The 14,364-nt window shown below is 48.5% G+C and overlaps 3 protein-coding genes across 3 annotated transcripts; all 3 read right to left on the bottom strand.

Moving 5' to 3' along the window:
• Nucleotides 1-4,761: 4,761 nt before the first annotated feature.
• On the bottom strand, nucleotides 4,762-6,552 carry CGCS363_v012106 (Kelch repeat-containing protein; the record flags this gene model as incomplete). Its single annotated transcript, XM_036643955.1, has 4 exons — nucleotides 4,762-4,811; nucleotides 5,114-5,544; nucleotides 5,598-6,285; nucleotides 6,348-6,552. The coding sequence occupies 4 exons, from the start codon at nucleotides 6,550-6,552 to the stop codon at nucleotides 4,762-4,764; spliced, it is 1,374 nt and encodes a 457-aa protein (XP_036490332.1).
• Nucleotides 6,553-10,053: 3,501 nt separating this feature from the next.
• On the bottom strand, nucleotides 10,054-10,905 carry CGCS363_v012105 (putative hydrolase; the record flags this gene model as incomplete). Its single annotated transcript, XM_036643954.1, has 1 exon — nucleotides 10,054-10,905. One exon carries the CDS (start codon nucleotides 10,903-10,905, stop codon nucleotides 10,054-10,056), a length of 852 nt encoding a protein of 283 aa, XP_036491253.1.
• A 1,050-nt stretch (nucleotides 10,906-11,955) lies between these two features.
• Nucleotides 11,956-13,435, bottom strand: rgxB-2 (Alpha-L-rhamnosidase rgxB; the record flags this gene model as incomplete). The annotated part of the gene is made up of 5 exons (XM_036643953.1): nucleotides 11,956-12,263; nucleotides 12,318-12,332; nucleotides 12,388-12,874; nucleotides 12,948-13,094; nucleotides 13,220-13,435. 5 exons carry the CDS (start codon nucleotides 13,433-13,435, stop codon nucleotides 11,956-11,958), a joined length of 1,173 nt encoding a protein of 390 aa, XP_036490330.1.
• Between the last annotated feature and the right edge of the window lie 929 nt (nucleotides 13,436-14,364).

Below are 14,364 nucleotides of genomic sequence, written 5' to 3'. Positions count from 1 at the left end.
GGGCAAACCTCTCTTACTGCAACGAATGTGGCGGGTAGAAATATCAGGGTCACGACAGTGATAACATGCATGGAAGCTGTCTGTCTAGATGTCTTGTCGGCAACCATGTTCATCTGTCTGTTTGATTCGTGGGCAACATCTGCAAAATCCATTCCAATCTGATTCGATCGTTGCTGCAAAACCAGTTCGTACTTATTTGGTTAGTCTGGTAGGGACATCTCTTCTTGATGTGAACTTACTAGTTGAATGCTCTGGTTGAGATGCATAGAGAGTGAGTTCAGCTGTGCTCGTCTAGTCTCGAGCCTTCTGATGATTGATTCAAGCCTCGACAGAAAACCGTTGACAACTTCTTTGTACTTTGGATCCTTGAGTTCAGTCTTCGTCAGATTGCTATAATAGGCATGTAGATCACGCAGTACGCCCGTGTTCAGCTCTAGCACTAAGAGCGATCTCTGCATTAGTTCTGATCGACTGTACAGAGTCTGGATATCTTTGATACGTAGTTTGTCCAGGGATCCGGATGGGTCAAGTCCTGCGTTGGGATTCTGCCGACGGTATGCTGCGTTTTCTGATTGAAGTCCCTGTTCCTCATCTGATTTAGTCGTCTTCAATCCAAAAAAGGAGTGACTAAAGGAAAAGACTCGCTCTTTGACCGTACTAGGAGCCCTTTTCTCACTATGATTGCTGGTGAGTCCGGTGTTGCCTCTGGATAGGCCGTGCGACATGGTGCGCTGCCGTCGCTTTTGTTGCAATGCCCAGGGTAGAATGTCATAATGAGAGGACTCCGGATTGATATGATCGTCCACTAGCGCAGTTTTTGCGGGAAGCACGATATTTCGGATCGAGGTCTCGAAGTCGTTGATGAAGTCACGCCAGCCCTCGTCACACCAGGAAAGGTAAAGCAGGTGGGTATCCAGAGATGCCTTGAGATATGAAACAATATTACCATCCGCGGTTTCTGGCTTAGAGGGAATCTTCAAGCGAGGAGTCAATTCCTTTATGCGGTTCTTGAAAACTTTGTTGGCCTTGATAGTGAACCAGAATGATCGTCCAGTCTCGAGGTCAAAGGTATGGTAGTTTGCAGCTTGTCTGATCTGCCATCCGTCGATGCCCTCTGTCCCTGAGTGTTCGACGGAACGTAACAAGTATGATACGTGAGTTGTATTTCCCGACCTCCCAAATTTAGGAAGTGCGTGAGGAACTGGCGTCTTGCTTTCCACAAGTGTCTTTGACCTGAAATGAGCGAGGCAGTAGTCAATTGGGTATGGCTGTCTTCCGAACGAAAGAACAGCCTCCAGGAAGAAAGGCTCAACCTGATGATAAGCACAAATGAACCGGAATATCTCAGGAGAACAGTTCATTGGCGATCTCGAGTCGTTTGACCCGACAAAGCTGAAGGCCATCGTTAGTACCCTCCTTTGCTCAAGGATTTTTTCCCAAGTCTTACACATGACGAATATGAGGGTCTTTTTCGGATCGAATAAAATGCTTGCGAATCGCATCGGGCTTAGACAGGGATAGAATATCCTCTGGAAACTCTGAGAAGGGTAAGCGAATGTCTAGAATTTGTCGAGGCTCACTTACTGTTGCGCAGTCCTGTCTCCCACACGTCTAACTTTGCGCCAGGTGTATTGAAAAGAGTTGGTAGCCTTCCCTGGTCGTTGAACGGGCTCCAGAGCCTCTGAGCCTCGAGAAAATCCAAAGGCTCCCGTTCTTCGGCTTGTGGCATGATGTATTGGTCTGAATCCGACCAAATCCCCACCAATTGGTCATGGGGGTCATGTTGCTGCATGGCGCTAAGGGGAGTCTGCATCTGTGTCGACATTCTTTCTCCAGGCTTGGAGCTAACGATCACTGAAATCCAGCCCGCCAATCGCGCTTAATTCTGTAAGATTTCAAACGGAAAGGGTAGTTGTTCATTCGGCTGCCTGCAACATTTGGGGGGAATAAGTTTTTATCTTTTAGGCTTTCACACGAACGTGGGCTCTTGTCAACAAGGCTTCTCAATCTGCTGACCACGGTACTTTTTGGCCCTTACTCGTGGTACATGTATTTTCTTCGAGCTTTCCACCGAGCCAATGAAGACTCAGAATAGAATAGAGTCGTTGCCCGAAGTACCTTCACACGAGGATGCCTAAGGCTGTATCTGACACCGCCAACTCCATGCCTGCCTACGCCTGACTGCCATAAAGCCTAGCCGATATCGTGTAATGTGCCTTCATGTGTAAATTTCGCTGATGTTTCACAGCCTGCTTAGGCAGTCTGAGATAGAGTCCTCTCTAATCAGACGTCTTCAAGTGTTCGACTTCGCTCTGTGCAAAGTGTCAGAAAAATGTAGAAACCATGGAATTTGATATTGAAGATTGAAGACCTGGCTTCGTACCAGTACGTACCGAACTGATGCTTCTAGGAGCCGAAACAACGTAGTCACCGTCTTTTGCCTGATCAACGGGAGGCAATCGTTAGAAAAGCTTCCGAAAAACGTCTTGCCGGATGCCTTACTTGGACTGAGCTCTGGCCAGCCCCAAACTGGGTGTTGAGCCATCCTTCTAGGTCGCTCTGCTTGATTCGGTAGGAAGAAATTGTGGACGTCTCCATGATGAGGCGGAGTCTTTTCCCTGCTTGCGCGTGGTCCTTGTTGTTGGGAAGGTGGGCGCGAGGCAGATTTCCAAGCCAGGCATCATTCAGCTAGACGGTGTGTCGTAATAAATGGAAAAACTGACAGGCCATGGGTATTGGCTTGGCGATAAAAAAGGCCAGTAAATTTACAGAGAGGAGGGTCGACGAAGACAGCCCGGTTCTGTCCTTGTTGAGCCGCATCTGTGTCCGCCTGACCTTCATCGGTTTCTACAAAAGAGGCAGCTTGCTGCAGGCTGTGGATTTTCATGCTGTACTACCCAACATGTTGCGTTGGAGCTGACCAACCGGTGACCTTGAATAAGGGATGAGATTCGCCATCCCCGCCTTGTCTCAATCCACACGCCGAAAATACTTGACTGATGATTTGGTGTGGTTCACTGCAGCGCTTTTCACTTTCGTATCTCCAATCACTCATTTCCAGAACCGCCCCCCCCTGCTTACCGCATATCGGAATCGCCACGGGCTATCATTCCCTACCCGAGGACGCCTTACTGTCGTCTGGATGACATGCAGCTCAGCCTGCCGCAGCTGCCTTGGATTCGGTTGCCTCGTCGCCTCGTCATGCAGACGGCGTCATCCGCAAGATAAGTTAGGTGCGCCGAGGCAAAGGCAGGTTCAGATATTGCCCGTTGGTTCGTTTAGGCATCTCGAGGGAAAAGGGAATTTTGAAGGAAGACTCACCGTGTGCATGATTAAATACAGCTTGCAGGACATACAGGCGTATTCCAAGATTAGAGAGATTGAAATATGCCATTTACCCTTGTTCCTACATTGATCGAACGAAGTCGTTGCTCTAACCTTCGCTCACTACACGGGATTCGGTTCCGAGGAACTAGATTATCCCTGTTTTACCTACCACTCTCATCATATTCTTCTTATCGTACTTCTTGGCCTCGTCGTTGGTGCGGTCCCTATCCGCCCGGGTAGTGAAACTTTGAAATACTCAGTCGCTTTCGCATCCCGACCGCTATGAACCTACGAAAACATCAAAATATGAATTATTTTAGTCATCAAAATAATATACTTATCTCACCAAAAAACGCGCGACATCGGCCGTATTACCCAACTGACGCACCTCGCTGTCTCGAGCGCAAGCCTCCATCCGCTCTCCAAGATCCATTCGACGCACTGGCAGCACTTGGTCTCTTGATTGAGCTAAGATACTTCCAGATACGTTTGATAGGTTTGTGCTCCGAGAAAGATACAATACGGCGAAGATACAGTGAGAGCTCAGGAGAGCGCATACACGGCACATCTATCGATATCATGGATGACTATCGTTTAGAAGCACTGCAGACTCTATAAGCTATACAAAAGGGTTATACAATAGCGAACGAAGAGGTATTTTATGTGTCTGAAAAACAGGCAAGATCTCAATAATAAACCAATTAACTTTTACTACCAAGTCGGATACCACTAGCTACCCAGGCGGAAAGTGATGTTAGGACAATAGTAGGAATGAGTATGAAGACAGCGAAGATGAAGACGATAATAAAAGCAACAATGGTAAAAGCCATTGTTTAACATAACAACATACAGGTAGTAGTCCGCCTAGTCAGCTAGAAATATCCGCCCGGATAGCAAAACTCTACTAATTGTTGGCTTGACGTTATCGAAACAGAAATCTCAGCTTTGATCGGTTCCGCACCGCGTACATTCACACATGCCGGTCTCGGACGAAAACATTCCATTACAATCACAGGTAATTTATACCCACGACTCAAGTCTAGCTCATCATAGCTGACTCCCAATCCAATTATCTTTATGCTGTCTTATCTTCGCCAACTTCTGGTAGGGTTGACATTGGCTAACTCTGAGTCCTGAGCCTCTGAATCACACGCGATGGGATCTTTCAAGCATGTTGGTTAAATACTTCGTTAATAGGACTGTACTTGAAGCACTTAGTTCTGGATGATCCAAAGAAACGGTTATTAGTCGTACTCCCAGCTAAGAAAGGGGCTCCTCTCATCAGAACTCCGTCCTCGAGACCCCACTCCCAAGAGCTACGTTGCTCTCTCATTTGGCATCACGGGCGATGGCCCTCCGTAGCCAATGTCATGTTTGCCGCTCGTAGGACTAATGCTGTGATTGGGGTACTGCAGCTCAGCTCCATTCCCAAGCTCAGCAGGCGGAATCGCAGGCGAGGTAGCTGTCATCGTCGGCGAGGACACCTGCGTACTGCCCCAGCCGCCGTACATCGGCCCCTGATGGGCTTGACCATGGTGATATGCCATTGACATCCCTGCCCCTGGAGCCAGTGCTGAGGCGTGTCTTTCCCTGGAATACGCCCGCCGGCGACGGATGAAACAAAAACAACCAGTCAACACTAGTAGGAGAGCCACGCCGCAACCAACCGCAATGCCTGCTATGGCCCCCTTGCTCAGCCCAGAGGATGGAGTCCTAGAGTTTGACGAAGACGAGGTAGCGAGGCTGACGGGGCGCGTGGGCGTTCTAGTTGCCGGCGTCGCCTTACGTGTCATGAGGACGGAGAGGTCTGGGGCGTCGAAGCCGCTTGTCGGCGCCGTTCGTGTCGCGCCGCCGCCGTCACGGCCACCCACGGCCGTCAGAATGTCGGTAGGCACGGCATAGGTGGTCAGACTGGGCAGGTAACGTAACCAGATAGCATTCTCGTCATTATCTTGACCTAGGTTCATGTTGTGCGTGCCCCATACATTGTCAGCATCGCATGAGTACGTGGTATCGTTGGAATAGGAACCGCCAATGACAAGCATCTGTGAGTTGTCGACCACGTTGCAGCTCATCATGCTTTTGGGGAATTCCCCCGTGACGTTGCTGTTGGCCGGGTACGGACCTCGGATCCACTGAAAGCTGGGGATGGTGAGGATGTAGATATCGTCGTATCCCGTAGTGTCCGGAGGGAAGCCTGCGCCGCCGAAGATGTAACTGGGATGAGGTCAGTTTTGGCTCCAATAGCCTTCCTGAAAGTACGGACTTACATGTTGTAGCTGGACTGGTCTTGGGCCCAGGTCGCACCGCCACAGAAACGCCTCCGTATTTCGGGAGTACGACCGGAAGTTTTCTGTGTGTACCACTTCGTATTCGCGACGTCGTACAGAAAGATCTCATCCATGGGTTGTGGTGTCAGGGTCCCATTGCCGTCCAGGTCTTGACTGCCACCGAAGTAGACCAGCATTCCAGCATCTCCAATTGGGATGAAGACCATCACGCCTTCTGCCCTGCCGACGTTGTCGGGACCCGCGACGCTATTCCAGGAGTTCTTGTCCATGTCGTATTTGATAAGTCTGCTCAGGGCCTTCGGCGGACCTGTCCATCCTGGCACAGAAGCGTTGCTCTGCCATCCGCCGTAGTAATATGCCTCTCCCCTCGATGAGATCGAAACTCCGGCACCATAACTACCTGCATTGGCATTTCCAGCGCCAGTGGGAGACCCAAGTGACGCCCAATTGTTATAGAGGATATCGTAGCTGTAGAGAACGAAGGCGGCCGGTGGATCCTCGAAGTATTCGCCCCCGTAAAGGAACAGCCGCTTGTTCACCGAGTCTTCCCATAGAATGCCGCCGCTTACGCTCGGTATCGTCGAGTTCTTGGAAAGGCCGTCGTGGAACTGGGGCATTCCGAGCGTTGAAGGCACGTCGTCGAGGTCATTGTATGCGAGGACGGTATCTGATTTCTTGTTATAACCTATTCAATCAACTCTGAAGCGGGGTGAAGGCGCAGAAACCTACTGCTGAAATTTCGAGATGATGACGAGAAGGGTTTGTAGTTGATCAGGCCCCCGTCAATGTATAACTTACGGTCCACGACCGCCGACTGGTGCCCCCACCTCCGACAGAAGTCCCGGACAGGGTCGTTTTGCGCAAATGAAATCCCAATAATGCACCATGCGAGTAGCAGCAAAATCTCTCGTGATGGTGACGATAGGAGGTTCATGATGTCGCATTCAAAAGTCAACAACAGGTCTCATTCGGAAATCGCTCCGTTACTAGTGTCTCAGTTGATGAGTGGATAGCCAGACCTTAAATAAGTGCAAACTCTGCACAAGGCAGGCTGAACTGCAGGTGAGCATCCCCTCTGATTCTTGATAACGAGGACTCGCCGCAGGTAATCTTAATGAGTGACATGGCTTGCATAACCCCTCAGGCGGCCTGAACTGAGCGACCCGAATGGTCCAACTTGCCCAAGCACAGGAATCCACCCAGCAGCATTCTTTGTTGGCATGGTAGAAACTCGCTCAGCTGGCGAATCCCGTTGCGGACGCTGTCAGCCGCAGTCCTAGCAGATGGCTACGCTTACTGCGCCAGACCGGGATGTATCCAGGCTGGTGTAACTTGAAATGATGTGTGGTAAAAATACAAAGCGGAGGCCGTGGAGCCATTCTCTGCTTTGATACATTGAACGGCCTGCTCGCCCTGTTCGAAGCCGACTACGACTACGTAACACACAGCTGCCGGGGGACCGACCGTGTTCGAACCAGACAAACCGTAGGTGAATTTCTTAGCAATTATAACTCATTGCTTAGATGTGTATCAATCTCGTGCACTTATATGCTTTCCTCCGCCTCCTCACTCTCTGACGCAATCTCGCAAGTCCAGGTACAGCGACAATGCTACACGGCACACCTAGCTGTGCGAAGGCGGGGGCTTAAATCTGCATCATTCGGTATACGGGGTCCCTTTCCGCCCGAGCCATGCATGAGATTCCGAACGGCCAACAAAACCTGCGAGGTAAGACGGCAGAAGTCCGTCTGGCAGGCTTGAATCCTGCAGGATGCCACGGCGCTAGTCACCAACATTCGGTAGCCACTGGAAAAACATTCAAAGTGACCAGGCTTTGGCTAGGCAGTGGTAATTGGACTGAAGTCAATAGGAGGGGGGCCATCACCGTAACCTCTGATTTCTTATCCAGGCGATCATCACGACAATCAATGACCCGCCCCATTAACCTGATTGGATGCATGGCATCAACAAGTGGTCTGGCGAAATGGGGGAGAGCAAACAGCTTCTACTCAAAGGATGCCTAATGCCACCAGTGAGGCATAATATGGCGGCATTATCTGAATTATCACGAATAGACAGCGACCATATAAGGCCTTAGCCTCTTCGGCCATTCCTCTCAGTCGCAAAACGAAAGGATCATGTTGAGGAAGTTTCGAGCCCACCCAGTAGGGGTTTTCACAGTAGGGGAAAAAGCAGTAAAAGCACCTCGGTCAGTGCCCAGTCCAGTAGCTTCGCAGTATACGTACCTAAGGGTCCAGAATAACTGCCCGCGCTGACCCTAACTTGCTAAGCGAAAGCATCTAGGCTAGACGTACATACTATTATAGCTATTAGCCTCATTAACAATAGCTTTATTACTAGTAAGGTTAACAGCCTCGCCTATATGACTTACAAGCGAGATATATATTAGAGATAGCTTTATAAGGTCTTCAGCTATAGAAAAGCTTATCTTAGCTATATACTTAAGATGCTACTGCTTGCGCTAAGCTTTAAGCCTATTCCTCACCCTTAATCTTAAGTTAATACTACTAAAGCAAACTACTTAGATTTCTACACCTTTACGATATATTCTATCCTACCTAATCTATAGGATCTTATGCTATAAAGCTTTACTTAAAGTACACCCTAAGATACTAAGATTAATACTAACTATAAAGCTAAGCTTATAGTAATTAGTAAGATAATACCCTTTAATATATAGAGCCCTAGGGACTAGATAGCTATAGCTAGGTCCTACCTTAAGGTCCTAGAAGCTAACCTCAGTAGTAATAGTATAGAAACTACTTACTTACTTCAGTAAAGCCTCTTACTTAATAATATAAACGTATTTGCTACTAATCCTAGTATTTATGCCTATTTTAATAATATCCTTAATAGAGCAGCATAACTAATAAGTTAACTAAGCTAATAATATCATAAGCGTTACTAATAAATATAGACTGCAAAAATGTTAGCCTAGTTAATAGAAGGCTTAGACAGATATAGTATAAGCAGTAGAAAAGATAGCTAAGCTAATAGAAAGTGTGCGTGAGGGTTAGTAGATAGGTTGGAAAGCTGGAGAAAGTCTGTAGTAATTAAACCTAGTTAAAGTTGTGAAGTTATTATTGAAGTGATGTTGAAGGTGATGAGATTGTGATGGCGCACCTAAGCGCGTGTGGGGGAAATGGGGCCGAAGGATCACGTGACCAGTAGGCCGTTAGCTGAAGGGTGAAGTCGGAGGTCGTTGCAGTACAGGTTCCAGGTAAAAGTCACAGTAGCTGGCCAGAGGCCAAAACGAAAGGATCATTCTTTTGGATGGAGAGGCTGGCGCTGACTTAGTTCTCCCTGGCACATTGCACAAATGACTGCACTATCCTCGTCGGCGGAACTCGAGCAATCGTGTTGGTTCCAGTAAGGCCTACATAATACATTTGATATGGAGCCATTGAAAAAAAAAAAACACCCCCATGGTATCATGATTCCAGGAAGTTCAGGTTAGCTGCCTTTTCCTGGGCACTTACCACAAAGGGGCTGAGCAATTGCTTCTCTCCGCGGGAATGGTCGGGATGCATTCTGCTTGACATATTGTCAAATTCAGGGGCACTTTTCCACTCAAGAAAAATTCCCGGATAATATTCGCCGTGCACGAGTTTATTCCCGCCCCAATTACACCGTGGCCCGCCGATTCCTGAATTACAACACCCGAGCCCACATGTTGTTTCTGCAAGGTGAATACATTAGCCACAGGCGTGGCGGGACCGAAGCGCGAAGAAGTAATGAGTAAAGGGGCTTCAGGGGTGTTCGGGTCGCTGACATTGGCCGCCGGACTACCAAAGGGTCCGGTGAAGGCATATGGCGGCCGAATCTTACGGCCGGCGCACGCGATGACACGACCACCCCATACAACGCCGGTTGTTGGGGCTTGTCTATCGATTATATGCACCAGTTCATCGGAAACGGAGAGGTTGCGATAAGCCACGCCGTCAACTGCGTCGCTGCAAACGACACCGTATGCTACGTCTTCGTACCAGGTATAGGGAGGCGCCTCGCAATGGGACGCGGAACCGCCACAAGTGGTATCAGGGGCGTCCGCCGATAGCATCTCAAGAAACGAAATGTATTCGCCGGTGATAAGGGCTCCGAGACCAAGGGCAAGTAACTCAAATTTGACAGGTTGGTAAATCAGAGTTAAGATTAGAAGCCGAACAGTAGGCGATGTAATCAAATCAACTTTGCCGCCGTGTGCCACTGGAATTGGACGGATGTCTAGAGTGTCAAGAAAAGCCTCAACGCGGCTCTTGATATCGGCAGCTTCCTTGTCTGATTATAGTCGGATTGGACAGCCCTCTCCAGAGTCAAAGCAGACTTGGTAAAAGTAATCGAGAGCGGCTTCCGCATCATTCGGATTCTTCTGCCAAGTCTTCAGAAAAAGGGTTAGTTCACATATTACATAGCCTTAGATGTCAGTGGGGACTGAGTAACTCACAACGTTGGTGTAGTCCTCGGCATTCACGATTCTGTCAACCATAATTCTTCCCACCCGCTCGGGGAACATAGAAGCCAATGTGTTTCCCAGAAAGGATCCGTATGATATGCCGATGTACTGTAGTCTAGGCTTTGGCGCATTCGCCGGTTTTGTTGAGTTGCGATTCTGCCAGCGAAGGTCATCGATTCGGTCAATAATCTCAATCACATCTCTGGCAACCGAGGCGGTATTGAGGTAACCCCAGATACTATTGACACCATCAACCTCACAAAGTTCACTCTTCCCCAAAGCTGATGCATAGTGACAATTGAGGGCATTGAAACCCTCCGTGATAGGGCTGAGACCTGTGTTGCGCTCTTGGTCCAGCTTTCGAGAGATTTCGTCGCCTTTGTAGCAATCGCCATGAGGTGTGCTCAAATTGACACCTCGGGGGTCGAAACCAATAATTTCATAGTTGCGTTCGCCAGCCAGAAGGCTCTGGAAACGGCTTCCCGAACGAAGAAGCAAGTCTGTACCAGAATCTCCGGGGCCTCCGGGACTAATCAAGATACTACCACCGAACGTTGCGTCGTCCTCTGAAACCGTTGCCGGGAGTTTTACTATGGCGACAGCAACAGTCGTGTTTGTCTTCAGATTCGGATTGGACCAGTCAAGCGGGACTTGGAATTGAGCGCATTGGAAGCCTCCGTAACAGTCGTAATACTTCAGAGTTTTCGAAGGTGGGGTTAAAACCCAGCTGAACTGCGTAGAATTTGAATTGGCATCAGAGGCAGTCTGGCCTAGGGCCACGAATGCTCCAACGAGAGGGGTGTAAAATTTCATCTCAATATATTCTTCGTCGTATAATTTGAATTCGATTATAGAATAAAATGAAATTGGTCTGTCATGTGAAGGCCTTGTTGGTCTTGCGAGGTTTTATTCTAAGCATTAGTTTCATATTCATATGTGCGGTCTGACGGAATTCTTTCACGTCTTGCGTGCATCAAGCCACCGCTAAACACCTGATGAGTGTCGTTGATGTGGTAACGGTGAAAAGAAGTCTGAATACCAGTTCCCATTACAGCATCACGAACATTTGTGCCACATGACTACTTCGCAACATCCCACTTTGCAGTAATTTGACAGGCCAATCGCAACTGGTTTGGATTTAAGGGTAAACTTCACTGGCCGATTGTCGCGCCATCACCATGTGTGGCTGCTGACTGCGAGCTGAGCCGCAGCAACGCGTAGATGCTGCCGCGTCTTCGGATCCTACGACAAAGGTACCCTTGAGGACTAATAGGCTATTACGCAGTTGTGCTGCCCAGGCTCAGTGGTCTGGATGACGGAATGGCGCCATACCAAGGCTCTGTCGGATGAACATTACATCTATTATGCCACACCTAGCCAATGTTGTGAAACCTCGTATCAAGTTTCTCGACTTTGCGTCATGTGTTAGTGTGGCTTCGCTTTTCGCGTCTTGTCACGAGGGCGATGAAAACGCGAGGGAGTTCTACGGCATATGTGAACAAATGTAAAGATTGACTAAGAAAGTCACAGATCTAGATTGAACCCCTTTCACCGTATACATGTTATGCGGTTGACTGATTTTGAGCAAACATTGCTATGGTGCAGGCTTGAAGTTCGGGGTGAAACGTATTTGATAGTCAGGCATTGCACGATCCGCACCTGGCTCTTTATTCCCTTCATCTTTACTATCTGTTGAAATTGATTTGATTGAATCTCTTTTCTCCCTTATTATGACTACGATAATCAGGAGCAGAGGACATGATAGGTATTGAATCAAGGCCGGCTAGCTGGAATGGGCAGAAACGTTCTTAAGGAGGAGTTGTTGGTGGGGATGACTAATATGTACATATTATTGTTGCGAGCTCAGGTGCAAGTGAAACCTTGTACTGAGGTGACGTCTCTACATCGATATTTCGCAACGGCATCGCCCGTGGTGGTGATGGTCAAGCCGACATTTTCGATGGTGATATTATCACAGCCCCCAGCCGCTTTGCTGCAATCCATATCTGCGACGTAACTTGATGCTCCATCTCCGACCCAGCCGCGAATCGTCATATTGGATATCTTGAACGTGCTGCTCTCACAGTCTCCTTTTTCACCGCTGTAGCTTGTGCATTGGCCGATGACAAATGGCACTTGCTGTATTTGAGTCAAGTTGAAGTCACTTAATGCTATAGAGATATCAGCATCTCAAGCCTCAATCATACGGAAGTTTGAACACTCACTTGCATTTCGAAGGTCTGTTGAAGATTCATGTCAGTCCCCGACCTACTTTGAGGGGGTGAAAAGACTTACATCCGATACCTCCGCCGCCGCCGTTAGGTGGGTACGACACCTGATCGCCGGTCCAAGTCTTGACATAAGCACCATATCGAGTCTTTAGCCCTTTGATTCGACGGACAGTAACATTCTCAACTCTTTCGAATACACCCTTGTACTGTCCAAGACTTCCAAATGCGATTCCAAGGGAGCGGTCGAGGGTCGAATTCTCGATCAAGATGTTGGTGGAATTACCCTTCAGGGCAATGGCATCGTCGCCATTGCGAATGTACATGTTACGAAACGTGATGTGATCTGAGTTGATCGTGTCTGCTCCGTCGGTGTTCCTGGCAGGGTAGCCATTGCTAGATGTACTGTTGATGTAGATCCCATCAAAGAGGACGTTCTTTGACCACATGATTGTCATAGTCCACATTTGACTCTGAACCATCCGAAGGTTGCGAACCGTCATGTCTGTGGCTTTCCAAATGGCCAAAGCGTGAGGACGATCTGGGTAGTTCGACTGGCCTTTAACTAAGTTGTACCTAGAACGCTCATTAGTCTGATTGCAGTTAATCAAGCTGCGGGTAAACCACTTGCCAGACTTGGCCATTGCCGTCCAAAGTTCCATAGCCGAAACCATCTACGGTGACATTCTTGCCGCCTAGGAACCAAGCTGCAGAACCATTCTGGAAACCAGTCGGTTGAGGGTGGCTCAACCAGTACTTGGTGTCGTTGCTCCACTTCCAGCTGCCTGTCAGCTACACAAAGACTTTGGAGATGAAGATGTGGGAGACTCTACTAGCAAAGTGCCGTGTATCTCAATTTGGGTATCTTCCAAGTCCGTGGTTGTCATCATTTGATTTACGTGATATGTCGTATTCGAAAACACAATTCGACGGCCCTTGCGGCATTCCTTGAATGCAGCTAAGATGGCTGGCGAATCGTCGGTGCCATTATTGTTCGCGGGAACTGTGCAGGTGTAAATAGCTCGAGAACCGACGTCCTGCGTGGTCAAGTCCGCCACAGCTAGTAAGCCCCATAGGAGACATGCAAGGAAATAGAGGTTGAGAATCTGAGACATTTCTGTAAATATCAAGATAATCAAATGCACTGCAAACATTAGCTTTTGGCCAGAGACAATTCATATTTATCTGGCAGTTCTCCATGATCGTCAATATGGCATCGTGCAGTCCAATCAACTCGGGAGATCTCCATACGAGAGGAACGAAGTCTCGTCTTTGTTTTTCGCGAAGGGTTGTAGTAATGTCTTGGACTATGGGATGACATGGGCGTACGGTTTTGCATGCCATTTGACGCACGCGATGAATAGTGATTGCTGAGTGGTGGAATTCAACAGGTTCGGTATATATCAAGCGCAGAAGCTAGCCCGATGTCCGTTGACAAATCCAGATTAGGACTTAGGAGATGTTCCACTTGCCCGGTCTTTTCCCCTACGACGCTGATAATGATGATCCCACCGGCATTCCTCTTTTCTCCGTCTTCTACGGATAGCGGCACCCAGACCATTTGGAGTAGTGCGGTAATCGGATGGTCCCGATCGGTGGCCAAGGCAACTTTCGCCTAAATGCGGGGTTTAACGAAGCTGCCCGACATCCACGGCCGTGGCTTGGGGAACTTGGCATGGCTGGGCAGCATGGGCAATGAAGGTCCACGACAAAGTCCACGAAGGAATAATCTGTCGGCGCCTTGAGCCTGGCCCTTTCGCCCATGAGAGCGGATTCCAGCACAAGCTCAAGTCTACTTTCGTCGAAGCACCTAGATCCTATTCACAGTTGAACAGCCCACACCTTCTTTAACAATTCCATCATACGTTATACAGGCTTCTTCGCAAGCATGTTGCTCGGCTGTTTCAGGTCACATTTCACAGTAGTATTCACTACAACTCAACAGGTTGTTTGAAGTATAGACTTGGATTGGCTGGGAGGCTATATCACTGGTGAAGTAAGTACACTCTATTAACTCTATACACACTCTACAGGATATATATAG

The sequence above is a fragment of the Colletotrichum siamense genome, assembly GCF_013390195.1.
Source record: "Colletotrichum siamense strain Cg363 chromosome Unknown KSG_Cg363_contig08, whole genome shotgun sequence".
Taxonomy (NCBI): domain Eukaryota; kingdom Fungi; phylum Ascomycota; class Sordariomycetes; order Glomerellales; family Glomerellaceae; genus Colletotrichum; species Colletotrichum siamense.
The sequence above is the reverse complement of the archived record's forward strand: the minus strand, read 5'-3'. Positions and strand labels throughout refer to the sequence as shown.